At 42.6% G+C, this 27702-nt stretch overlaps 1 protein-coding gene and 1 long non-coding RNA gene across 4 annotated transcripts in view; one reads left to right on the top strand and one right to left on the bottom strand.

Moving 5' to 3' along the window:
• LOC142578057 (uncharacterized) overlaps window positions 1–27702 on the bottom strand; it is a 77211-nt gene that overhangs the window by 38314 nt on the left and 11195 nt on the right. For all 3 annotated transcript variants that reach the window (XR_012827146.1, XR_012827147.1, XM_075687474.1), the window contains exon 4: window positions 14759–14891. Coding sequence is in view for 1 of the 3 variants with exons in the window: in XM_075687474.1 (XP_075543589.1) it covers window positions 14759–14891 (133 nt within the window). In the remaining 2 variants the exon portion in view is untranslated. The remainder of the gene's footprint in view (window positions 1–14758; window positions 14892–27702) is intronic.
• Window positions 26–5372, top strand: LOC142579927 (uncharacterized). The gene is made up of 3 exons (XR_012827506.1): window positions 26–412; window positions 1171–1284; window positions 3660–5372. It is a non-coding gene; the product is annotated as an uncharacterized LOC142579927 (long non-coding RNA).

The following is a 27702-nucleotide window of genomic DNA, read 5'->3' as shown; positions in this document are numbered from 1 at the left end:
CAGGTAGAATATGAAGATACGGCGTGTTGTAATTGCTCCGTCTTCAACGGTTGTTGTGCGAGCTGCATCGATGTGTTTGTTTGATCGTGTGTTATTAGGTTTGCTGTAATGAAATGAGACGTAGTTCGCGAGCACGAAAGTGCCAGAAGATGGCTTGAGTCTCGCTGTAAGCACGCCGTATGCGTGGCGCGCCAGCTAAATGTGGACCAACGATTTCATGCCGTGGAGTGCGTTCCCTTTGTCTCCGCTGGTTGTCGTGGAAAGCTTGGTGGACGGCGCAAAGAAGTAATGCGTATTATTAGCGTGCCTCAGCTCGTCCACTACCCAGCGGCTTGTTTGCTGCAAGTAACATCGCAGACGCATCACTGGAAACTTGGAGAGCGCCTTTCGACCTCGCCGTACTGTTGAAACGGTAAGCAATCGTGCTCGCCAACTACACGTGCGTTCATCCGTGTTGTGTGTGCTTCCCGTGTGTGTATAGAGTGCCTTGCGAACGTAGCAAGTGGAACACCCACGTCAACAGTGAACCCTGTGCTGATACTTGCTACGCGCTGGTTGTAAAAATTGTGTACGCAACTCTATTGCTACAGTGCGGAATTGATAATCCTGATAAGCGTTTGCTTCCGCTGAGAAAAGTTTCGGAAATCGTGTTCACCTTGTGCAGCTGTGCGTGAGCTCCCGCCTGTCTGCTATAGTTGCATAGTAACGACCCGTCTACCTCTTCATCGATTCTTTCTTCAATGACGTTTCCTCACTTATAAATGCTTCGACGTTGTGCACAATCTCTGCTTACGAGGTTTTTGGCTAACGAACAGTTCTAGGGAAAAAATGTAAGCCAATCACAGCTTGCTACTAGTACAGCTTTATTTCCAAGACAAGATTTGTTGACATAACTGACTTAACTAAACATGACAGGGGAACGTTGCCTATACTAAGTAATGCAAAAAACATTAAGATTAGATTGTAATCTGCTGCTGCGGCGCGTCCAAAACTTTATTTGATGTAGAGGTCCCTATTGTCATGACATTCGATAATTTCAAGCATTTGCTCTCTTTCCACATTAGTGCAGACATTGTTTTCATGACCCTTTTAGGTGCTGATTGCATGTTTTCACGATATCACAGCTTTATTGTGCCACTGCTATAAGCTAACATAGACCTCATTTTGTAGTGGCGAGGCCGTGACCCACAACATAAACTACAAGATCGAGGAGCCCCCAGAAATGCAGACCCTGTGGATATATGGCTGCAGCAGCATGGCGTGTGATCTGGATGGTCATGTCAGGTGTGTATGAAATGTATGTGTTCCAAAAAGGGGGCTTGGTGTCATTCATGGTGAATTTTGTCAACACATTCCATACTGCAGCTTACTAAAGAGACTAAATATTTATGCAACCTTATTGAACTTGCTACCTATTTGTGTGCATAGCCATTATGCCCACATTATTGTGTTCTGTATAAAACTATACCTAACCTTTCCTGATGTTTAGTATTTCTTTTGCGCAAGTTGCTTACCTGCAAGTTAAATATAATTTTTGCTTTGTACGTAGTGTATTTATGACTTTTTATTGTGGTTTTATTCTTTGAAAACTATTTCCTATGCTGTACCCCTTATTTGCATAATTTTTTTTCTGTTTGTGCTACAATCTCGTGCAGTTTTCTGTGCATGTAGGAATTCGAAGTGTAGTGGACTAAATATGTCACAGGTCTAAGCACGTAGTGTGCACACCTTTGTTTATTATTGATATCTTTACAGTTACTTCTCTGTTCCCTTAGTAACAGCCACTGCGAAATACACATTTGGTGAGCTTTAATTTCTTGAAAATTAATATGATGGTCAGTATTTCCTATGCTGCATTTACTTCAGTAGTACATAGGCACAGACTGATATGGATACCTTGTGACCTACACAGGATGCCTTTTTTGTTTGTTGCATTAAAAATGGCGGCTCACCCACATGTCTTACTATATATGTGGTATGCCTCATCGATTTCACTTGTCAATTTTTACAGTGGATGAAAACAGATGAACGATTGTAATCCAAAATGAAGCTCCGTTGTGGAAATGTACGGCCAAGTTGGATGACCATACTGGTCTTTTGAATGAAATATGGTGGTCTCTTATACACATACGATACTGGCCAGTTTGCCCTATGTACACTTGACCACATGTGAAAGGGATACAGTACGCTGCCTGTGACACACACGCCAATTTTGGTGGTATCTTTCACCGAGCAAGCCTCCCTTGCCTGCTTGCCTTTCTCAATTCTCTTGCACACTGCTGTGCATATAGGCACCCCGACAAGAAAGGCTTGCTTAGATACCACTAAATTTGTCTTGTGTCTGTCAGAGGTAGTGTAGTCTATTCTTGTGATCATGTGTATATTTGGTCAAATGTACACGCAGCAGATTGGCCGGTGCCTCAACACGTGCCTAAGACAGCACCATAATTCACTCCCCGGATCAGTATGTTCGTCCCACTTGACCATGCACCGATGGGACTGGGGCTGCACGCCAGATTAGACTGTTCATCTGTTTTGTTCAGCTGCAACAACCAATTGACCAACAAATTCGCTGAGGAATGCCACATAAAAAGACTGGGTCACAATCTGTTTACTGAATTGTCTGCAACCTTCGTAGGAACAAATTTGTTTGTTGCAACTAGTTTTAGGCACGTTATTTCTTGTTAAATTTTCTGCTTGACCTACAGAGCAGTTATGCAATCAATTTTCAAAGAGACATGATTAGTATAATTTTTGTTTTCTGTTTTTCACATGCCATGTTGCAAGAAGGACCCTTTTTAATTAAAACTGAATTAACTTTTCAGTTGCAATTGGGAAGTCTTATCATTGCGTTTAGGATACATATCAGTGTACATACCTGTACTAGATTAGAAACTAATTGTTTCAATAACTCAAAAAGCACGAATATACTGTGTCCATTGTATCTGACAGTGACACTGCGACTGTGTTCCAAATACCACTAATTGGCAGTTATCCATCATAATTTGCGAAAACAACTTAAAACATTATTGTTCCCCATACAATGGATACTTACATACATCATCATGATTGCTCAAGCTCCATGTGAGAAATTTATTATTGGCATATTAAGCATAGTACATACCAACTATGGCTAGCAGTGGATGGAATATTAATTTTGTCTACCGCTCAGCAATAGAAGCCAGCAGGTCATTCCCTTCTTTTCAAAAAATTTGTTTCCTATGCACAGTGTGACGTCTGTATAGGACTCTTAGCTCATGGGTGTTCCTGCTTGCTTATCTTATAAATGGGGAATGTGTTGTCATTGCAAGATGAGATTAAGGTGTGACTAGGCTGTTGTCGTTTGGAGATGCTTTTTGTCATCAACAATGATATTCTACTGCCAGGCACATTGGCCCAGTGCCGATGTCACAGTATCTTGGGAAAGTAAAGATATTGTCAAAAATGATTCTCAAAAGAACTGCCGCTGTTTGGCAGAGTGGTGAGGAGGTGGGGTGTTCTGCCACTTTTCTGTTAAAATTTTTTTCTGAAATACTGAAATGAAACTTAGCATAATGCTACAACTATATAGATATTTGTGGCATATTTGTGCCTGCTAATACATTATGGCTGAATGTTCATTACACCTTTTGAAAATTGATTTCAATTGTATTTTCCAGGCTCCAGCGTCGCCGTTACTAGACGGACCAAATGAGGCCAAAAACTAGCCTTTCCTCGCTCCTTTCCTGGGAAGTGAAATAGCAGGTGATCATGTAAGAATGAACTTGCAACATGTGAGCAGTAGCCAAAGCTCCATACAGGTCATGCTGGTGGTGGAATGATAAGACAAACCGCAATATTTATTTGTTTACTTATTCACTTAATATTTATTTATTCATATCGTGAATACTGTGCAGTTCTTCAGCAAGGGATCAGATAAAATAAAGAAATATCATTGCATCAAAGTAAACATGTTATTTCAAAAAGCATAATTCACGTAGCACAGTACCATGATAAAACATTCTCAGACAACTAGTCTGCTTTTGATACGAATTCATGAAAACTGCAAATTTTGAAGAAACAGAGCAGTAAGGTTAACAAATCTTACTCATAACTAAAAAATTAGATCACATTTCTGTTGGACATAATACCATAATTTAATCTGGCAAATTAGAGATACCATATGCTGCTCTAATATACAATCACTAATTTATGAGTAGATGTGCGAAACTCTCACATTGCAACAATTTCATGTAAGCTGTAAATTCATATATAAAGTTTGTTGACTTTAGACATAGCAGATGGAGTCTGCAGAACTGTGATATCTCTTTCTGGCACAGAGACGGGGATTAGTAAGCTTCTTGGTGTTATTTTTCTTAAACCTGCCAAATAGTTGTTCCTGCAACAAGTTGAATTCTCAAATGCCACAAACTTCAAATTAGTGCTGTGGTTGTCTCGGAAGTATTTCTGTATTTTGGATGTATTTGAGTAGGAAAATTTACAGAATTAACGAACTTGTGCTAGTTCTTCTTTATTTTTTTACACTTGCAAACTAAGTCCTTTTCCTTCAAGTTTTGCTATTTTCGGCAAATTTTAATAAATATTGATGGTTTTAATGTAAAACTATGATTTAAACATTTTTAAATGTATCAAACCTCATCAAATTTGATTCCATAGTTGCCGAGAAAAACTATTTTACTGTTTATGTGCATTGCATAGGAGCTCCTGAGCTAAATCTTTTTAGTCATTGCGTGTGTCGGTCTGGTTTGTATTTCTCACCCTAATTAGAATGTTGGCTCTGATCTCAAAATTGTTTCCCTTACAACGAAATACAAGCTTTTAAACTGTACGATATATGCTGTACTGCTCTATGAAAACCACTGTTTGCCACATTTTTGCAGGGCCTGCCAGTGCTAATTTTACACATAAACATAGACTAATATGCTGTGTGGTTTCGGTATATGGTGTACTTATCTGTGAAAGCCATTATTTGCCACATTTTCGCAGCGACTGCCAGTGTTATTTTTGCACTTAAACAAACTAAAATGCTGTGTCGTTTCGTCAGGCTGACACAACATTGCAGTGCACATTCATATCAGTCTATTTTCAGGCTTTAGTATCCAACCGTTCAATGTGCACTGCTGGAACAGGCACTCCGTTTGCAGTTTTAATGGTATGGTTTCTTGTCCTAGTCAAGCCTGTTATTGCCAGGTGTCAACTGTAATCAAGTCTGCCACTGATTCTTTTACCTCATGTTTCGCGTGTTTGCACCACCAGCTTGACCTGAGAAGCATGTTGGCAGCTACAGTTTGTGTGTTGCAAGTTCTAGTCTGAAGCGTGTATGTCACATATATGAAGTATGTATCTAGTCTGAAGTGCAATAAACATTTCAAACTGAGTACTTTGTGGTTGTAGCACCAATTATTTTGCCACTGCATTTACTGTAGTCCTTATTGCCTACAGTAAAACTTTGGTAAATTGCAAGTTCTTTACACATATCGGCCTAGCTTTTATAGGCATTTGCTTGTAGGTACTCGAAAGCAACTGCATAGAAATATTCTATAGAATTTTGTCTTTAGTGTCTCTAAAGCAACTCGATAGAAATATTCTATAGAAATTTGCCTATAGCATCTCTAAAGCAACTCGATAGAAATATTCTATAGAAATTTGTCTTTAGCATCTCTAAAGAAACTCGATAGAAATATTCTATAGAAATTTGTCTTTAGCAGCTCTAAAGAAACTCGATAGAAATATTCTATAGAAATTTGTCTTTAGCATCTTTAAAGCAACTCGATAGAAATGTTCTATAGAAATGCGTCTTTAGAGTTCCTATAAGAATGCGGTGGCCAAATAACTTTTGAAACTCTATAGGAAAATTCTATAGGCAATCAAAATAAACACAATAGAGTTCTATAGAGAACATTCAAAAGACTTTCTAAAAAAACACATTAAAAATTTTTGTAAGGGTTAGGAGCACATCAGCAGACACAGGAACTGGCGAACACGCTGCCAACCTTCAACGGCAAGTAATACAATATCTTTTTTTAATCACTGCCCACTCAATTGAAACGCCCCAGCTCCGCCCACTGTAATGGTGGTAATTCTGTTGCAATGGCTATCCATCATGCAGAGGTGTTTCTTTCGGAAAAGGCCCTATCGCCTTAATATATTTAGTGCTACATGCTCCTTATATCACATTTGCACACGTATTAAAGGGTACTGGCCAAGAATGGGCACATACCGACATCGCCTACGCAAAGCGGAAGTTGTCTGTTCAGGCCCGTACTCAGTGACACATGTCTGCATGCTTGGCAAGGCATCGCCATCATCGTCATCCTCATCACCAGCCTATTTTATGTCCACTGCAGAACGAAGGCCTCTCCCTGCGATCTCCAATTACCGCTGTCCTGCGCTAACCGATTCCAAGTAGCGACCGCCAATTACCTAATTTCATCGCCACACCCAGCCTTCTGCCGTCCTCGACTGCGCTTCCCTTCTCTTGGCACCCATTGTGCAACCTTAATAGTTCCCCAGTAATCTAACCTGCGCATTACATGACCTGCCGAGCTCCATTCTTTTCTCTTGATGTCAATTAGAATATCAGCTATACCTGCTTGCTCTCTGATCCCCACACGGCTCTCTTTCTCTCTCTTGACCTTATGCCTGGCATTCTTCGTTCCGCCGCTCTTTGCGCGGTACTTAACTCGTTCTTAAGCTTCTTTGTCAGTCTCCAAGTATCTTAACCATATGTCAGCACTGGCAAAATGCACTGATTGTACACCTTCCTTTTCACTGATAATGATAAGCTTCCAGTTAGGAACTGACAATGTCTGCCATATGAGCCTCAACCCATTTTTATTCTTCTGTGAATTTCCTTCTCATGATCAGGGTCCCATATGAGTAATTTACCTAGGTAAACGTATCCCTTCACAGACTCTAGAGGCTGACTGGCGATCCTGAACTGTTGCTTCCTTTCCCTGCTATTGATCATTATCTTTCTCGTCTGCATATTAATCTTTAACCCCACTCTTACACGCTCTCTGTTTAAATCTTGAATCATTTGTTGTAACTTGTCCCCAGTGTTGCTGAACAGGAGAATGGCCTTTGCAAACCGAAGGTCCTGAGTTATTCACCATTGACACTGACTCCTAAGCTTTCCCAGTTCAACAGCTTGAATATTTCTTCCTAGCACACAACGAATAGTATTGGAGAGATTGTGCCTCCTTGTCTGACCCCTTTGTTTATAGATAGCTTCGTACTTTTCTTGCGGAGAATTAAGGTAGGTGTAAAATAGCTGCAGGTATTTTCCAAAATATTTGCGTAAGCGTCCTATACTCCGTGATTACCTAATGCCTCTATGACTACTGGTAACTCCACTGAATCAAATGCCTTTTCGTAATCTACGAAAGCCATATAAATAGGCTGATTGTACTCTGCGGATTTCTCGATTATTTGACTGATGACATGAATGTGATCAATTTCAGAGCACCCCTTCCTGAAGCCAGCCTGTTCCCTTGGTTACCTGTAGTACAGTGTTGCCCTTATCCTGTTGGAAATTATCTTGGCGAATATGTTATATAATACTGGAAGTAAGCTTATGGGTCATTTTTCTCAATTCTTTTACATCTCCCTTTTTTTCTGGATTAGTATAAGTTGGCATTCTTCCAGTGCTCCGGAACCCATGAAGTCGTCGATAGACAGTTCTTATAAAAAGCCGCCAGTTTTTCAACCATTATGTCTCCTCCATCTTTCTTTAAATCGACTGTTATTCCATCTTCGCCTGCCGCTTTTCCCGTTTCATGTCGTGCAAGGCCTTTCTAACTTGATCACTAGTTACAGAAGAAGCCTCTGCAGCCTGTTCATTACTACTTCGAATGGAGGTATCGTGGCTGCTCTGGGTACTGTACAGGACAGCATAGAATTCTTCCGTTGCTTTTACTATGTCTTAGCGATCGTTGATGATATTACGCTGGCTTTCAGTGCATACATCTTGGTTTATCCTATTCCAAGTTTCTTTCTCACTGATTTCACGCTGTCTCCATTTTTTACGGCTCCTTCAGTCTTTCCTACGTTGTAATTTCGAATATACCTCATTTTCTCCTTGTTGATCAGTTTTGACAGTTCCTCCAATTCATCTTATCTCTTGAGTTGGACACTTTCATTCTTCGTCGTTTCTTTATTAGGTTCTTCGTTACTTGAAAGAGCTTGCGAACTGACTGCCTTGATGCCTTACTTCCCACTTCAACTGCTGCTTTTGAAGCCAGCCTAGTTACGGTTTCATTTATTACCTCTATGTCATCTTCATCTCTCTGTTTTAAGGCTGCATATATGTGTGCAAGTACCCGCCTGAACTGGTCTGCTTTTATTGGCCTATTTCTTCTTGAACAATTCTACTCTTTCTTTGTTCATATTTACATTTATCCTAGACCTCATCAACCTATCATCCCTGCAATTTTCCCTATCTAACACTTCTACATCCTCCACTATCCTGGGATTGGCAGAAAGTGGGAAATCAATTTCATTTCTTGTTTCACCATTAGGGCTTTTCCAGTTCCACTTTCTGTTGCTACACTTCTTGAAGGTGTTCATTATTCCCAGCTTATTCCTTTCCGCGAATTATACGAGCATCTCTCCTCTAGCGTTCCTAGAATCGATGCCGTAGTTGCCAATTGCTTGTTCACCAGCCTGCTTTTCCCCCACTTTTGCATTGAAGTCGCTCATTACCACAGTATACTGAGTTTGCACTTTTCTCATCGCTAATTCAACATCTTCCTAAAACTGATCTGCTTCATCATCATCATGGCTGGATGTTGGAGCGTAGGCTTGTACTACTCTAATCTATACATCTTATTGAGTTTGATTCCGACTACTGCTACCCTCTCAATAACGGTGTAGAATTCGTAAATGTTGCCCGCTATGTCCTTATGGATTAGCAATGTATAACCGGTATTGTTTCTTATGTCTATAGCAGAGAACGTGGCCTAAGTCTGCACTGTATAAACCTCACCAGTTTCTTTCTGGTTAACTTCCTTACCTTCTCTCTTTATTTCCTCCTCCTCCAATGTCACTAAGGCCAATGATATCCCGAACAATTTCTGATAGTTCCTTAAGAAGTCCTGCTGAGCTAGCCTCACTCGACAGAGTTCGGGTGTTAAAGGGTCCCAGGGTCAGTTTCCATTGGTTGCCTATCCGCGTCCAGATATTTTAGCACCCTGTGCTGATTACAGGTCTGGCCGCCGCCTTGGTCAGATTCTCTGCAGCTGCTGGGGACTGAGGGCCATTGTTTGATCGAATGAGTCATTCGGGAGATAGCGACCGAATACTGCGTCAGGGAGGCCAATTCCTATTCTGGTGAAGGGTGTCTTTTGTTTAAGCTGAGTGCGCCTTCCTAATTTTGTCGTACCTTGATTGGTATAGCCCCACTCGCTCTCGTGATTTTTTGCCTGTGTCAGGCGCCACTCCAAGACTCGAGATGTAGTGCACTAGATGAGGTGAAATTCGAGCTTACCATCCTCAGATATAAAAAACAGGAAAATATTTTTTTCATACAAGGATTAGAGCTACTGAATAAGGCAATCTTGCATCCGACATAGCTCAGTCAGATAATCCTGTAGGCGGCGAGGCTACCTAATTGCGGAGAAGTCAAAGCCAGAGGGCCTGCACTAAATGATACCTCGATTTATCCGCCATATGCAGATCTGTATAAGCAAACTCTTATGTATGTATGCTAACAAAGGGAAATCTCGTCCATTTTATTTACAACGTCATCCCAGCATTACAGATGTTACGAACTTGTTCACGTTATATTTTCTAGCTTTAATTGTCACTAGAAAGTATGCGCAAGGTCTATCAATAGTGTATGCCTAAGCACTTTTCGTAAATCCTTCATGCCTAAAGGACCCCTTCATTTATCCGCCATTTGCGGGTTTTGCTGATCGCCATAGGTCGCATAATATAATTTCAATTCTCAGTGGTGCTAACATCGTGGTTCCGGAATCTCACGTACGCATGCTGCCATGAACGCGCGTAGGTACATGATATATTTTCGGTAAACTTGAACAACACTTAAAACGCATGTGAAAAAAAAAACAGGAACAAAAAGGAAAAACGTTGTTTCAGCACTTACCGAGAAGCCGCGAGTCGCGTATACGCGGAGATACACCCGTCAGCTTATCGTAGGGTCAGCCTGCCTCTGGTCGTCTTTTTGCGGCGGTTTTCTGGCCGTCGTTTGCATATATAGCGAAACTTTCACTCCGGGTCAAATACTAAAGAGTTTCGATACGGGGCGCGAGAAAGATATGGATGCTGGCACTGTACACTCCATAACTATGCAAATGTTCAAGATTTTATCCGCAGCAACTTACGAGGGGCGCTGCTCAAACATGCTTTCTTTCATTACGCGAAATTTCCGCACAATAGGAGCAGAGAAAAGTGACGAGAAGACTTCATAGTATTCGCGAAAGGAATAAGGTAAGAAGCACGTAGCGACAACACTGGTAAAGTTAAGACACAGACTTTCATCACGTCGGAACTGTCGTATTTGCGTCCATTCCTTTCGTCTACATTTGCACTTATTCGTTCTTGCGTGTTTCCGTTTATGCTCCCGTGAATTGTATTGCGAGTGCGGTGGTAACCGGGTGGTCAATTGCTTCCACGCGCGAAGAGTACATACCATGTCCGACTCATCGCAGACGGCCTTGCGGCAGGTTAAGTGAGGCATAACTTTTCTGACTTGATAGCGTATCATTCTGGAGCGTTCGCGGTGAGATAAAGGGCCGGTTCCGCCATTTTCTTCTCATTAGCTCTAGTTCAAGCGCCGTCCAAACCTGTAGAAAGGTCGAAGACGCCTAGGCGCTCTCAAGGTCACTTGTTTTACGTGCGTCTCAGAACCATATTGCACACAAAAAATTATGTGGTTTTACGTGCCAAAACCCATTTCTGATATTGAGGCACGTCGTAGTGGGAGACTGTAGAAATTTGGACCTCCTGGGATTCTTTAACGTGCACTTAAATCTAAGCACAAAGGTGTTTTCGCATTTCGCCCCCATCCTAATGCGGCCGCCGTGGTCCAGAAAACCCAAGGTGGTCCAAATTTCTACAGTCTCCCACTACGGCGTGCCTCAAAATCAAAAAGGGGTTTTGGCACGTAAAACCACATAATTTTTTTGTGTAATATGGTTCTGAGACACGCGTGAAACAAGTGACCTTGACAGCGCCTATAGGCGTCTTCGACCTTTCTACAGGTTTGGACGGCGCTTGAACTAGAGCTAATGAGAAGAAAATGGCGGAACGGGCCCTTTATCTCACCGCGAACACTCCAGAATGATACGCTATCAAGTCAAAAAAGTTATGCCTCACTTAATCTTCCGCAAGGCCGTCTGCGATTAGTCGGACATGGTATGTACTCTTCGCGCGTGGAAGCAATTGACCACCCGGTTACCACCGCACTCGCAATACAATTCACGGGAGCATAAACGGAAACACGCAAGAACGAATAAGTGCAAATGTAGACGAAAGGAATGGACGCAAATACGACAGTTCTGACGTGATGAAAGTCTGTGTGTTAACTTTATCAGCGTTGTCGCTACGTGCTTCTTACCTTATTCCTTTCGCGAATACTATGAAGTCTTCTCGTCACTTTTCTCTGCTCCTATTGTGCGAAAATTTCGCGTAATAAAAGAAAGCATGTTTGAGCAGCGGCCCTCGTAAGTTGCTGCGGATAAATTCTTGAACATTTGCAGTGTTATGGAGTGTACAGTGCCAACATCTATTCACGCCTAACATCTGTGCTGGCAGCTATCGAAGGGAGCCGCCAGCACATATACCTAGTGGGCTAAAGTAGTAGATAACTTGCGTCAGGGGTTATGTGCATGAGGTTAGATATCAGCGTAAATTGGGTAAAGTCTTAAAAGAATTCTAATCGCCGTAAAAATCATGAGGGGTGAGTAATAAAAATCTTCAACGATAATCAAGGAGGAAAATTGCTTTGTTCGGGGAAGCTTCGTGGAGAAACGTATAACATTCCCAATTTCTTGTTTTGAGAGGCTCATCAAGGATATGGAAGGCAAGTTTTTCTTTCGGCGCCTAGTTACAGTTTTCCCAAGGCACCCTTTCACCAGGAGCGGATGATCCACCAAGTGCGCCATGAGGCGAGAAGCAATAAGTTGAGATGCGTCCTTAGAGTAGGGCTCCTTAGTATCATGCATCTACTGAAACTTGATAGGAAGCGTCAATTCGGGACCAATTTCTATTGCTTTATTCAGACGCACATACGTATCCTCGTGAGGCAACTGCTTGACCGATACAAATAAAGTTTGTTGCGTTTGGGAGAAATGTAAATACTATACTGAGTGAAGCATATTTTAATATGAAAACGAATTTTGTACAATATTTGCAAAAAGATCTTAAGAAATAGAGTCAAGCAGCAATTTAAGAAATATAGAACTGTGCACAAAGCCAGATACTGCAGCTCTGTAAACGTCAGCTGTTAGAGAATTTTAACGGGCAGATTTCATATACCAATTTCCTGCTGATACAGTGCTAAACGGTTACGAGAGTTCTGCATAACTGTGGCTGGAAACATAATGGTGCGTTTGAAAGTGGCATATAACACGTCAGTTTCGTTCGCTTCAGATGTCAAACTAGGTGAAATTTACAAAATTTTAATATCGTCATTTGTTAATCAGTTAGGTTAGAGAACTTGATAATTGGGTTGTTTTCGATTTCGCATTCTTAAACAATTCTAAGTAACATAATCCCCCTTCTTAAGAATAAAAATTAGTTGCCTTCAGGCACTGTATCTAATTTTTTTTTCTTTTATGTGAAACAAACCTCGTCATATTCTCTGTAGTGGGGGTGGAGCAAATCAATTCCTCCGATGTGGTGTACTGAGATAGAGGTTGCCGAGGTAATTCTTCCTCTTTAACTGTTGCTATTGCAACGTGTTTCGTTTTTATGCATTAACATTGGACATTACTTTGGGCGACATCCACCCATAAAAATTTCTGCGAGGGAATAATGTCGTTCCAATAAACAGTTCCTGAAATCGCCTTCCTCTCAGTTCAGAACAAAGCTAACTGACACGCCTCTGTAGGGAGAACATTGGGGTTAAAAGTCATGCTAATGCAGTCATTTCTGTTAAGTAGACATGAATTTACTACTTTCTTCGACTTAAATATCGCGATTGCAACATGTGCACAAAATTCAATGCGACAATGTGAACTAGTAAAACCTGGTATTTATCTATTCGAACAAAGCAATTCAAACAAAGCAAAAGTGGAACAACACTGTTACAGGTGATTTAAAAAGAAAACGAAAACCATTTCAAAAGAACATTAAGAGCTCATGATAGAAAGATCGCATAATGTCATGGCAGGAGAGACAAGTGGTTCGATAAAAGTTTATATCTTCAGAAATATTTCACATTGACCATTGGCATTTATTTATTATCCAGCGCACATTAAACACCAGCCAATCTTGAAGCACTGGTCGCAAATTTGGTGCTGCCGTTCCTGGTATATTTCTGCATTAAACTTGCTGGGCTACTATCCGCTATGTACCTGATACCAGATGAATAATGTTGCAAAACGCCTTCTACTGAAATCCGAACCATCATATTGCTCAAATAATTTAAATATTGCTTTTAACTGTACTTTTATGTCCACAAGTGTGCGTGGCTTCACGACCAGTGTGAAAACAGTACCGCTCTCGTATTACACTTTGAATATCCACATCACGACATCCATTGATTTTTTTTCCCTCAAACACCAGGCCAACTTGACATTTCTGAAACAGCGCGCTAAATTCTACCGAATGCTCGGTGTGAAACGGGGCCGTTCAAAATCAACTAAAAAAGCTGTATCATTGGGTTCTATTGCAGATTTCCGAGGTCCGCAATAAGAATGTTTCTTTATTTGTCGCCCGCAGTGCTCTCTTGAACGGCCAACTAACTAAATTGGAAGACGCTTAAGTTTAGCCTTTAAGACTGGAAAGCGATAGCATTCAAAGATCCCTGACTCCTCGTCAGGTTTCCGGTAACGACAGCTTATGTCACCGCAATGATTTCCGGGAAACGCTGGCGGCGAACGCTATAACGAAGGCGAGCGGGCGATCTTTCTGTTAGAAAAGCGGTCACTTGCGTGGGCCGCGGATGCAGAGGCGAGCGCCATCTGGATGGTGTAGTTGCAGGAAACGAGCACAAACCGCCGCTCTATGAATGGTAGCAGCGCTGGAAAGCCGGTTTGTGTTTGAGTTTCCGCGTAAGAGAATTATGTTTCCAGGTATATTGAAATTACAGTTGGAGGCTGTCATGTCTGTAGGTTGTGCTTGGGTTTTACTTTACGATTTTTCTGACGCATGTTATTTCGAGGAATTCAATTAGTTCATATTCTCGGATAGTAGCTCGGTGTGACACACGTAGACTAGAAGACAGCACGAGCGGTAGTCTAGCCTTCTAGTTTGTGTGTGTGCAACTTCGTGCTACTATCCAGGAATATGTTACCGTGCTAACTCGCCCAACTTTCTATCCTTTCAATTAGTTCAGTAACGTCTCTGCACCACGCGGAGGGTCTGCGTGGTTGGGGTTCGGAACAAATTTTCGCTAAACAATGTCTGACGCAAAACGCCGACACTGCATTTTATGCGACACGGGGCCCCTAACGCTATCGCGTTCGAAAGCACATGTTGTAAATTTCCTTCCTGCTATAATCGCTGATGGGATCGTCACCTGATAGTCACATTATCTGAAATGCGCACAATTATAAAGGAATAAAAAGCTTACTCAGGAATGGTTAGGTGAGCACCAGTCCAATACACGTAAGATTTATCTAGACCCCAGCTTTTCCAGCCACCATCCACGGTACTGTTGAGGTATGCCTCAGCTGCTGCAGTGAGATTCATCATACTGCAGGTACCTAGGGAGAATGATATGGCGGTGTTATTTACATATTGCCACTACAAAATTGCAGTACGTTACCATCTAGCACACTCTGTATTCCATGCACAAATATATACTTCTATACTCCATCCATCTATCCTTTCGTACATACATGCGCATGTTGTTGACTGACGTATCAACAAAAGACAGTCAAAGAAGTTGGTTTGTTTCGGTCACAAATTCGCTCTGCGCACCCACCGCCATATTGTGGTTATACTCAAACCCACGCAGCTTGCTAGGCTTCCTTAATTTGGCAATCAGGAATCGCTCACAGACGCTGTAGAAGTGTCTAATATGTGTATGATCCTCATGCACGTGGTTGAGTAGCGCCGCAATGCACCCGGAATAAATGCATTTAAATACTTTGCCTTATGCGCTAAAGACTACTCAAGACCCTAGTGCCTTGCGGGCATCAGTTGTTTTGTCGGAATTACCACAGTGATTGATTTGTAATGTCTAGTCAATGAACTATTTCTGTCTCTCCAGCCATTGTTAACAATTGATACGTATTCAAAACCCCATTTAGTTTGCACTAGAGTCCTAGATTAGACTTTAGCTGACCAGTCTGTATTCTACTGAACTGTCGACTACATAGTAGTTTTTTTCTTTCGCAGGCATCATCTGTCAGGTGGAAAGGAACCTATAGGTAGCGCAAGAAGTGACTAAGCAAGCAGTTTTTGTCACCTCTGAGCATCGGCCAATGGGCTTCAAGCATGCCACATGTACTGCAAAAGGTCATAAGTATCAGCCACTCATGAAGCAAGCATCGTGTATGATTCTCTCCGCTTTCTCCTGGTTAGGTGGCTTCACCCGCACGGTGTGATGTTAAGCAGGCAAAGGGTAATGTTCAACTCGGAGCCGAATTCTTTAAACACTGCGGCGTCACGTATTATACTTGGACCCTAACGGATTTTCTGTGTTGTGTTGGCAACATTGCTAAAACACACACCCCTTGAATCGAGCTATGGCTAGTCACACGAGCGGAAGTGGTGGTGGTGGTGACGGAACGTCCATCTTTGAATTGAATTGCCCTTATTTCCATAAGCACACAATTTATGGGGGATTTCAGGAAAAGTTGCACACAGCAACTTCACGGGCCTTAAAAGCCAGTCTGAAGGCTTCAGCGGCAGCCACAGGAACTGATACAGGACCGACAACACAAACAATACATTGCAATTCGATACAATTTTATTCATCGTTTTTCGTTTTCGAGCGCAGATCTTAGTCGCCCGTTCCTGCGGCGAGCGTCGTAGGCGACGGCAGTGTAACCGAGCGAACGAGCAAAACAGCGAAAGATGAAAGAGCGAACGCAGAGCGGCAGGTGAATAACACAAGCCGCGAACGGCGGAGACCAATGAGAGTGGCCCCTTCAGTGACGTGCGCGCGGAAAACTGGTTTCATGAGGACCCGCCCGACCACTCGATGCGTACTCGTATCTGGTCTCAACCGGACCGCTCGTTTCGTACTATCGCCTTTTCTCGTCAGCTCTCGCTCGCGCTTGTTTGGTTACCTTGGTTTGGTCTCGTTCGCGCTTGTTTCGGTTGTCATGGTTCGCGATTGCTTTGTAGTCTGATTGTATGCGCGACACAAATTGTATACTTACTGGAAGCCAAGCAGCACCAGCGATTACACTGGAACCTTCGATGAGTCATGTATAAAAGCCGACGCGCTTGACCCGCATATCAGATTTTCAACGATCGTTTGTCCCAATATATCGCGAAATGAAAACACGTATAGAGCTGCGCTCAAATTTCGCATTAGAGAGTATCGTAATGGTCGGTGAATTTTTTTCTAAGTACTCTACGCTCCTGCAAGTTCCACGCTCTTGCAACCGCTGCAGTAGTGTTAGAATGTTGTACCGATGCAAAGTGTGTGGCGAAACTCTTCCAGAGGATGCGCGTGCCATGACATGTATGAATGCGAACATGCTTACCACCTCGGCGACTGCTCTGGCTGCTCTGAGACTACGTTCAAGGGAAACGGCACGAAACGTCGCGGGACATGCCGATGTATACAGTGCGGGACGATGAAAACAGAAACTAGGGACAACGTAAGCACATCTTATGCGTTCACCTTCTTCGCAGAAATAACTCGTAAACAAAGTGAACTTGTCAGCTTGTCGTCGCAAGCAGAGGAAGTTGAAGCTTCTATCTACCTAATACCTATTACCGCAGACTCCAGATACATCAACTGTTTTTGTCAAACTTATTTCACAAAGGGAAATTGTGGCTTACTTTTTAGACTTAAGCAATAGTAAGACGACTTATGCATCAAGATTCCAAATAAAGCCTGTGAAACACGCCGTTGATTTTCTAGCACCTTCTCTCACGCACATATTCAATTCAAGTTTCATACAGGAGTTTTTTCATGCAACATGCAGAATGTGAAAGTGACGGAAAAATATTAAAAAAGGTATTAAAAATGGCATATGTAGCTAAATTGAAGCCAATGTTGATTTTACCTATTTTCTCTAAAGGTTTAGAAAGGCTATCTTAAGACGTCTGACATATTTCTTTGGCTGGCAAATTCTCATGAAGCTGGCCTATTATGCCTTATATATATAAAAAAAATCGACCGAGCTTGCTCTTCTAGAGCAAAAGGAGTATATATTGGAACATTTTGAATCCCAAAGCATGGTACTCGTATTGTTTTTGAACTTTACGAAGGTATTTCACATTATTCATCACGATGATTTATTAAAATAAGCTCGAATATTACATTATTGATGGAGTCGCAAATTCTTTATTTATTATTAATTGCAAAATAGGTCACAATTTGTTAAGAATGCAGGTGAATGTTCAGAAAATAAGCCACTAACGTCGGGCGTTCCTTAGGGTAGCATCTTCGGTTTTGTTCTTTTTGCACTTTAAATGAATGCAATAACTAATGTAACTAACTAACGCGGGCGACACTAGTTTTCTTATTGTCTGCCAATCAGCTGCTGACATAACATTAGGAGCTAACAATGCACGAACTAAATTAAGTGACAAGGAAGCTCATAATTACCAAAATATTAACGTTATTAAAAGCGAAGCAGTCCTGTTCCGTCCACACGACAAAGCAGTTAATCTCCCTCCTATTAACGTAAGTGATAGTGAGATAGATCTAGTACCATCTGCCAATACGCTGGAAAATTCCTTTGGTGAACACACGAATCGGGATGACCATGTTTAGTACATTGTCGTTAAATTTTCTCGAATCGTGGGTATACTGGGCCGCCACTCTTTTCAAATTGCTATCTCTGTCAACATAAATTTACAGAATGTCCTCTTCCTACCACAGAATAGCTGTGGACTTCTGATTTCGGTAACAACAACGAGCGGAAGCCTGAATAGAACTACGCGTTCACACAAAAAAGTATAATCCGCCTAATATCCAAAGCTGTTATCCTTGCGCCCACAGTGGACGTCTTTCAGAAGCACAGTAATATTCCGACTTACTCAATACACAGTTATCAACTCTGACGACGGTACAAACTCGCAATAACAAATAATGATGGCCTGGTAATATGGTTAGCCAAGCAAGTAGAAAATGTAACCACTTATAAATACACGGAAATTGGAACAGTGAATCGTTATAAATTGTTTCAAAATTTATGGTAAACAAAAGCTGCAGTTCTGATTTTCCACAATGTAGAACCCCATGTAAAATGAAAAAAAGAAACATCGACTTGGCTAATGCTTCAATAATCGAACTGAGAAGGTTATAAATAGAAACCCACTGGTGGTGAATTTCTGTTAGCAGGTGGCAAAATTCTGTTTTGTGTGCATTGAACTTTTTTAAAATCTATGATATGGTACTGTTTTATAGCTCTGTTCTCTCTTTTCTTTCGATTTATTTTAAGCACATATCTAATTTCTAGAACCTTCAGCATGAAAGAGCATTGCATTGAATTGTGTGCTGTCGTAGTGTATTGCATTCTTAAGCAATCCTCCGGGTGCTGCTGAGTGTCGAGGTGACGAGGTCTCCTCAGCTGTCATAAGCAGCTTTTTCTTTTTGTTGCTGGTCATCCACAGCATTACCTTTCTTGGTGATGGCTGCAGATAAACTAAAATTCAAATATGAAGCAACGCATGCGTCCTTAGTTTCGCGCGCCATGAGGACTCCGAGAACGACCAAGTCATTGAATAAATTTCGGAGGCCACAGCCTTCTTAACTATCGCAGACGAAGATGTCGTTATATGTGTGGCGAAGTACTTTGATGACAAGACCGCCTTAGCCGAATTCAGGTGGCATTGTACAAACCTGTCATATTGTGAACGCCAAGATTGCTAATAAACACAATGCCTTGAAAGAGCTCAATCTCTATCTCTACAATTCTCAAGGATTGCTAAGAAAATTCCTCCTATTTAATTGCAGCACACTGATTATATTTAGTCTATGTGCTGGCTAAAAAATGAAGCTGCCTATTCCCATGTCAATACATTTAACAGCGTTACAAGCAATAAGAGTGAAAGGGGAAGCTTGCTGCAAACTGATCTAAAAATTAAGTTTAAGCACATATGCATTCAAGATGAATGAAAGCAGAAACGGCACTATCTGAACGAACGCATTTGCATAAACTGCGAATGACCAACTTCTGGTGAGGGAGGTGCGCTCCTAGAGCAGTAATTTAGGTAAAGTTCGTTGGCATGGCGAAATTACACGGTGAGGAGCACGACTTCAGTATAAAGGGAGAGCCGGACAGTTCGTTGCGGTATTATTAGAACTACAGTGCACGGCCTGTGGATCATTATATGTTCAAATCCGTATGGTGTCGACTATCTATGGGCACTGACAATGCCTGATTTTTAAATTTAAGAACGTAGGCAGGGCACAAAGGAAGGACTTATCTGAGGAAATGTAGAAGGCGCGGTATGAGGTAATGGTGTTCTAGCATGCCACTCTGCTCAGAGGAAAGGGGCAGAGCACAGGGGTAATAGTCATGGTAAGGATAGGGAGCGGGAGGGGGCGAGGGGCGACTATATACCATTTATATGTTACTAAAAGGCATTCGACTCCGTAGAAATGACCAGCAGTCATGGCGTAACAATACACTACGGGAATTAGACGGCAATTTATTTATAAACATATATCACGATTCCATACCCACGCTTCATTCTCCACCAGATAATTGGGAAAACTCTTTATGAAGTGCGTCAGGAAAAGAGACACGGTCTCTTCAATGCTTATTCACACTGGGAAGGAATAGGGTTGAGGATAAACGGGAAATATGTCAACAACTTGAGATTCGCAGATGACACTGTACTGTTCAGTAATGCTAGAGATCACGTTCACCAAATGACAGAATGCAAGACCTTAGCTGAGGAAGTGTAGAAGTCTGAAGAGTAATATCTGTGAAGCCAAAGACCAAGTTCAATAATGTAATCGTTCAGTGGGCTCGCAAGAGAACAAAAATTATCGATTGGTAGACAGCCTTTAGAATCTGTGCAAACTTACTTTTGTCTAGACAAATAAATCATAGTGCGCCTGGATCACGAGAAGGCAAGCCTACAGAAGATAAAATTAATTCGCCGTCCCGGCGCTGCGAAAGTAGATGTCCAGCGAAGCTGTTGAAAACAACCGTTACAACTACTGAGGGGGTACGCAATGCATTATCGTTTTAGAGTAATGGTAGGGATGGTAATTTAGATTAACTATAGTAATGGAAGTAATGGTAATTCTGATGGCACGCCACCGCCCTTAGTAGTGCTGCAACAACCCTGAAATCAGTTGCTAGGCTGCTTCTTTTATGTACGAAGCTGCCGTCGGAGTGGCAGCTTGCCCAACCGTATACTCCTTACCGGAAAACATACGCGAGGAGCGCCACGTGATTCGCATTGTTATGAGGAGTGCCCTATGATGAATTATGTGGTTCGGATAATTGTTTAGTGCTTGTTCTTTATTAAAACGTGTGCTGTTGTGTATGTTGTACATGCTGTTCTAAATAATGTATGCACTTTTCGCTTCACTTCGCTGACTGCTTGAAGCTTCTTCCTTACGGGGTTACGAGCACTGCTTCTGGCCCTGCACTGCCACCTGGATCGGCCCACGTTTTTGCTTATGGACGCAGACACGAAGAACGCCGACCAACTGGAGGCTAACAGCTTCGCTGTATTAGAATATGAGTTGGGGGGCAAGCGGCAAGCATTATACCTAGCCATCACGAGCATCTTACCATTGTCCTTGAAACGAAAAGTGTACTATCGTTGCCTCGCACCCGTGTTTACATATTAACAAACATACTGATTTATTCTTTTCTATCGGACTGCATTTCATCCGCTGGGGACTTAAAGTTATCTCTCAGCGCAACGCGTGCTTGCATGATTCGGAACTTACTCGAATGTTATCGTTGGTTCTATCTGTGGCGTATGTTCTCGCCGAACATTGTGTAATCAGATGTATGCATGACAGAAATTGCATAGTACTCTCTGGAAGGCACGCGGGCACAAACGATGAGCCTGGAACATTCGACGAGTCGGGCATAAAAGCCCATGCGCTTGACCCGCAGATCAAATTTCCGACTGTCGCAGACTGTGCTCACTGCTATCGTTGTTCTCGACTGTTAGGGGCTTTGCTGGGCACAGGTGCGCCCAATAAAGAGTAAGTTGGGTTATTCACAGTTTTCGCTACTGTGTTCTTCACCTTAACTGCAATGTGACAATAATAAACTGAAACGTCTAGGCTAAGAAGCTTGAGAAGAAACCAAAGACCGAGCAACGAGTGATGGAAGGAATAACTTCAGCCAGAACCTTGAGAGACAGGAGCTAGCGTTGCGGATTAGAAACCAAACAGGGGGTTGTCGTTATTCTAGTTGAGATTAGCATAAAATATATAGGTATGCAGGCCATGTAACGTGTAGGGCAGATATCCATTGGCCTGTTTGAGTTACAGAACGGGCGCTAAGTAAAGGGAAGTGCAGTGGATGGCGACAGGGAATAAGGCGGTGTAATAGACTAAGGAAGCTTGCCGGCGTTGGACGCTGTCACCCGCCGTGATTGATCAGTGGCTGTGGTGTTGGGCTGCTGAGCACGAGGTCGCGGGATTGAATCCCGGCCACGGCGGCCGCATTTCGATGGGGGCGAAATGCGAAAACACCCGTGTGCCTAGATTTAGGTGCACGTTAAAGAACCCCAGGTGGTCTAAATTTCCGAAGTCCTCCACTACGGCGTGCCTCATAATCAGAAAGTGGTTTTGGCACGTAAAACACCATAATGTAATGTAATTGTACGGTGTTAGCTGGCGTTAGACAGAAGTCATTCGAAATCTTTGGAAGAGCCCTTCATCCATCAGTGGGCGCAAAACAGGATGGAGGTGAAGATGATGATGATGACGACGATGTGCGAAGAGCCCATTAAAAGCCGCGACTGTAAAGCCTGTTTCACGCAGCCGCAATCCGCGCCACCTTGTCACCCTAATAGCATAGGAATCGTCAAGGAGACAGAGGCTACTCACCAGTTTGTTCTCAGACATGGTATGCCAGCGACGTTGGCCAATGCCCTAACGTCATGGGCATCCAGGTCTGTGTTAATAAAGGGCTCCAAGAGAGCTTTGACGGCTCCTTCCCGAATGTGATGCCTTGCAACTATTTAATGACGCTAAATCCCATAGCGGAATTGAAGTTGCAATCACAAACCAACATAACGTAAGCAACTGTGTCCTAATCGCCCCCGACGATATAAATACAAATATTATGAAGATGACTATTATGAAGGAATGAATCAGTGTTAAGCAAATATTCGTCGGTAACTGGCTATCCAGCATCGTTTGGACTCCTGAAAACATTACAAGGCAGATGGACAAACATGCTTTTCTATTGCAAGCAATTGTGGATGCCATGACCGTATGATTGTACGGCGAGGTTTGTATTGTATGATGGCGAGGCCGACTGTATAGTGAGTGATTCATTTTACTGCCGCGAAGAAATAGTAAAACTTCTTGCGCTATTACGCAACCGGTGCCGAAGGCGGTCCAGTGTAGCATACTGTATGAGCGCTGGCTGCCGCAAAGACAGATGAATGAAACTGCAACACTCATACTTTCATCAGCCAGTTGTAGGCTATCCCACCTGACGCATGCAAGGGTCAATGCTAAGGCTAATATTTCTTTGCTACTTCCGGCGCTGCGTTTGTGTCTAGTGAAACCTGACGCCTGTGTACGCGCTGTCGTTTTAATTCAAGACATTTTTACGTGGAATGAGGCACGTGTAAATCACTGCAAAGTGTAGTTTGCGATGGCCCGAAACGACATACGGCAGGAACCAAAGAGACCTAGCGTAAGGTGGCTGGTATGAGGGAAATAATAGGGTGAAAAAAAAGGTCGTTTTATGAAGAAATTAGCCGCTTAACAATCGTTGGAAACTATCTAAGGAAGACCGTTCATATCAAACACGAATACAAATTCCCCCCGGCGTATTATGCACAGGATACGTACTAACCGTACAATAATACACTGAAATACGTAATATATCGGAACAATTAGGATGCGGACCATCGTTATTACGACAGCAGTGCTGCTTCGCCGATGCTATTACGTCGATCGCAGTCATTCGCACAAATATTCGCCTTGGCCTACATGGCCTAATGGACGATGACATTACCGTGGTCATGTCAGTTTTTAGCGAATCTCTTGAATCAGTGATGTCGTGAGGACTTGAAGTACCAAAAGTACAATGGTATTGCAATGCTGATCGCCGCATACTTGATTCATATTATGGACCACACATGACATTGCTCGGGAATCGGGGCAAATTGCATCTAAATAGCTGGCTGACCCTTTACAAGCGCTTTCAAAAACAGTTAGAGCGCGGCGCGGGAAATGCGTTCCTTATCTGATGCAATGTTCGGCATGTGATATTAGAGCAAAATTTAACGCTACTGATCTGTAAATTCAAAGTACAGTGAAGGATAATAAGTGTCGCAATTTTGATAAGTAACGTTCGAGATGCACTTTCACTAGCTACACAAACTTCCCCGATTGCACAAATGTACAATTCCTATTGGCAGGTTGTTGCTGCTGTGTGTGTGTGTGTGTGTGTGTGTGTGTGTGTGTGTGTGTGTGTGTGTGTGTGTGTGTGTGTGTGTGTGTGTGTGTGTGTGTGTGTGTGTGTGTGTGTGTGCGTGTGCGTGTGCGTGTGCGTGTGCGTGTGCGTGTGCGTGTGCGTGTGTGTGTGTGTGTGTGTGTGTGTGTGTGTGTGTGTGTGTGTGTGTGTGTGTGTGTGTGTGTGTGTGTGTGTGTGTGTGTGTGTGTGTGTGTGTGTGTGTGTGTGTGTGTGTGTGTGTGTGCGTGTGTGTGTGTGTGTGTGTGTGTGTGTGTGTGTACTCCTGTTTTGACACTTTATGCACGCACACAAGACTTCGCTGTATACATACTGCAACTCGTTGGATGGGCTGCATTCTTTATGCTGTTTTACGCAACCTACCGAGAGGCTTGTTCAGTCACTTTTGGGAAAGATCTAAAATTGTATGTGCTTGCCTAATTCTGTAAGCATTGTGCGTGGCACGTGTCCAAAAATCACCGTGATGAATTGGTTGACAGCAGTAATTGATAAGTATATATGAGCACATTCAAAGATTAAATTAATAAAGAGCAAAACTTTGAGAAGAATGTGATGCTTTCGTTGAAATCAATTGATTAGCTATGGACCCTACCTATACGCGAAATCCTGAGAAGCGTGATACTGAAATGTTTTCTGAACGGCTTAATAATATGGTCAAATTTTCCCCCATGTGAAATTTCCTCAATGCACTTTTTGGATACAGAGAGCCACAAAGTGAAATTTTTGTCATATCAAGCATATCCGCATTTTAAGTAAGCATCTGGATTCATTCAGATCCTGCAAATATATTTGCAACTGACTCGAATGCTTTCACAACAGAATAAAATCATGGTTCGGCAAAGGATCTTTATGACGCTTTTGTGAAAGTGCTGCTTGTTGCATTCGGAAGGTGAATGGTATTATTTACCTGAAATAATGACAACAGCTGCACAGACTTGGATGTTTTGGTTTGCTTTTTTATGCCCTAAACTGCCATCAATGCCACTTAAGTTTACAGATGCACATCCCGATTTCTTCAGCGTCAGACATTGTTCTGCACAAAAGGTAAAGTTTACCTTAGACCTGTTCTTGCCTGAGGCTTTCGCCAGTAAATATTACTTCGATTGGCAAGTCTCGCCAAAATATTCAATATATCCAAAGTCTGAAGAATTTCACTATATTAAATTTATGAGCTCCGATTACATGTAAATTTTAAATAAATGCGGCGTGAGAGGTTCGTGATGTTAGAGTATAAACTATTTATATTTTTAAGTACATGTAAATATGTGTATTGCTTTGCCTAAGATTTCGGGCATTATGTTCCAAATAAGTGTAGGTCCTTTATTGCACTGGTTCATTGTGTGCAATCGCTCTACGGCAATAAATTATTCCATTGCAGAGGAAAAGCCACATCAGCAGCAGTACGGCGACGCACCAAGTGATTCACTGCCCTTTGAGGAGCTTTGAAATGCCATAAACAAATGACAACTGGCTCTCCAGGATTTGCGTGACCAGTTTAAATCGCTCGCCTCGCGCGCTGAAAATGTCGCTACTGACAGGCGGCCTAGTGCAGTCCTGAAGAGGTCAGGTCGCGATAGCAGGGTTTGTTCACCACTCGAACATTTTACTTAACGGCGTGACCTCTGCCTGCTTCCACGTCACTATTTCATATCTTCTGCTGCAATCTTTAAGGGCACCGCAAGTGTTATGTGTTGCTAGCAAGCCTGTGGATTTACTGGCGAAGTAGATGAAGACGCCCTTCGTGTTCGGCTACCATTTATAACCATTTCCAGCATTATTAGCATGGTTTCTGGGCATGCCGGCTTAGAAGAATGGGGAAGCTGTACTCACTTCCGTTACACAAGCATAAACCTCATCCCGAACGAAATTGCAAATTAAGCGGCCTTCTTCGTGCATTCACACTTCCAACAGAGATATTTATATCTCTCCCCTCCAACCAAAAGATGTCTCTGATAATGCTCAGACTGCCTATAAAGGAGAGAAAAAGCGCCAGCCTGACCGCCTTTCGAAGTCCTCTTCGTAGCTCATACAAAAGCTCGCTGTGCAGCCGTGAGCCCGCTAATCCACATCGATTGTTGGTTTGCTTCGAAGTGTCAATCATGTGTTCAAGCCTGACTCTAGAGGTCATTTACAGCTACGCCTATTACACACTGACGTGATGGAATTCATTAGTAGCAGCCGTTCTATTGTTAAAAATAGACATGCTGCTTTTTCTACGGCTTCCGATTTTCAGTCCCGAACGGACGGCTTTGCACTGCTTTGCGTGCCTGTTGGTATGCGAGCTTTATTGGTATTTGAGTGGTGGGAATAGTGAATTTACTTGTGGCTAGTGGTTAGGTCGCCTGACTGACTGTTGGAAGAAGCGCCAAGTTCAGCCCCAAAGGCCATTGAGCGGAGCCTCTCTATTACCGTCTCGGCCGAGGTGTTCCCTTGGCACACACAAGTTCTCCCATGCAGGCATTGTGGCCCAGGCATACGTCTACGTGACATCACAGATTTTGATGATCACAGTATATTTGATGAGGCCAGCTTCGCAGGAAGAACGGTTCTTGAAACTTTCTGCGCCAAACTGTTGGTTAGATTATAACGCAATGTGACCCTCTTGTACCAATAAAAATTAGAGACCACAGTTCACAGTGTGAAAACGTGACGTGGCCACGTTCCAGTGGGGAAACTTCACCGTGGCGTCTCCGCCCTCGGTTCGGTTACGTGCCGTTTCTGGAAGAGGAAGCTTCCTCTAAGGGTTAGAGTGGCGATTTGGGTATTGCAATAGCATGAAGCAATAACGCCACTAATAATCCTCTTCAGTTTTCCATTGCCAAAGCCCCCAAAGTGTAAATTTGTTTGAACAAAGAATATGTTTCACACTGCACAGGAAATGGCGAGCGATGATTGTTCGTTCAGCGCTGTGAATACAGTCTTGAAAGTTTGTCGAGATCTATGCACCTTAACGCCAAATCAGTTGAATGAGTCTCATATAATAAGATAAAAATCTGGGAACTGAGTTGCGCTCCAAAAATGAAACCCTTTGAAGTTGTCTCAAAATAAGATCTTAAAATGTGCAGTATCAGCATATACAAAATTACGGTAACAAGAATAATTCTGAAGTTTTTAATTATGTTTCTGCCGACTCCAATTCTTCTCCGAAATTATGCCTATCAAAGCGCATAAAACACCTGTGCAACCATATTTTGCGTAGCTAGCAGTACATTATTAATAAAGTCACTGTTAGCTTAACTTTGCAGACCTTGTTAAATAATTCCGTCCCGAACTTGTGTTAAGTTATAAGCTCACAACTAATCACACACACCGCCACTTACTCACACTCAAGTGCCTTCTCCCCCATCGGCGCTCAGTTTCACTAAAACTCACCCACATGCCGATTATGCTCACCCACCCACTCTCACTCACTTTCATACCCACATATCAGTTTACATTCACGGGCAGCCACTTTCACAAATCCTATTGCGTTCTCCAGAAACTACTCGTGTTCATGCTCGAGTCGACGCACATTCACCGGTACTCGTGTTCATCCCTACATCTGCTCACACTGAGGGGAATTCCCTCGGGTTTCTACAGACGCTTACCCAAATTTCCCGGCCCTCACTGATGTTAGTATTTGCATCGACTCACTCTCATCGACATTTTCTTACTCTTACGCTCACGCAGAGTACGTTCACCGTTACTTACGTTCATACACACATCAATTCACCCTCGCTGACATTATTCCCGTTCATACTAGCATCACAGT

Source organism: Dermacentor variabilis, chromosome 4 (genome assembly GCF_050947875.1).
Source record: "Dermacentor variabilis isolate Ectoservices chromosome 4, ASM5094787v1, whole genome shotgun sequence".
Lineage (NCBI taxonomy): Eukaryota > Metazoa > Arthropoda > Arachnida > Ixodida > Ixodidae > Dermacentor > Dermacentor variabilis.
Note: the sequence above shows the minus strand (reverse complement) of the source record. Positions and strands in the feature narration are given on the sequence as shown.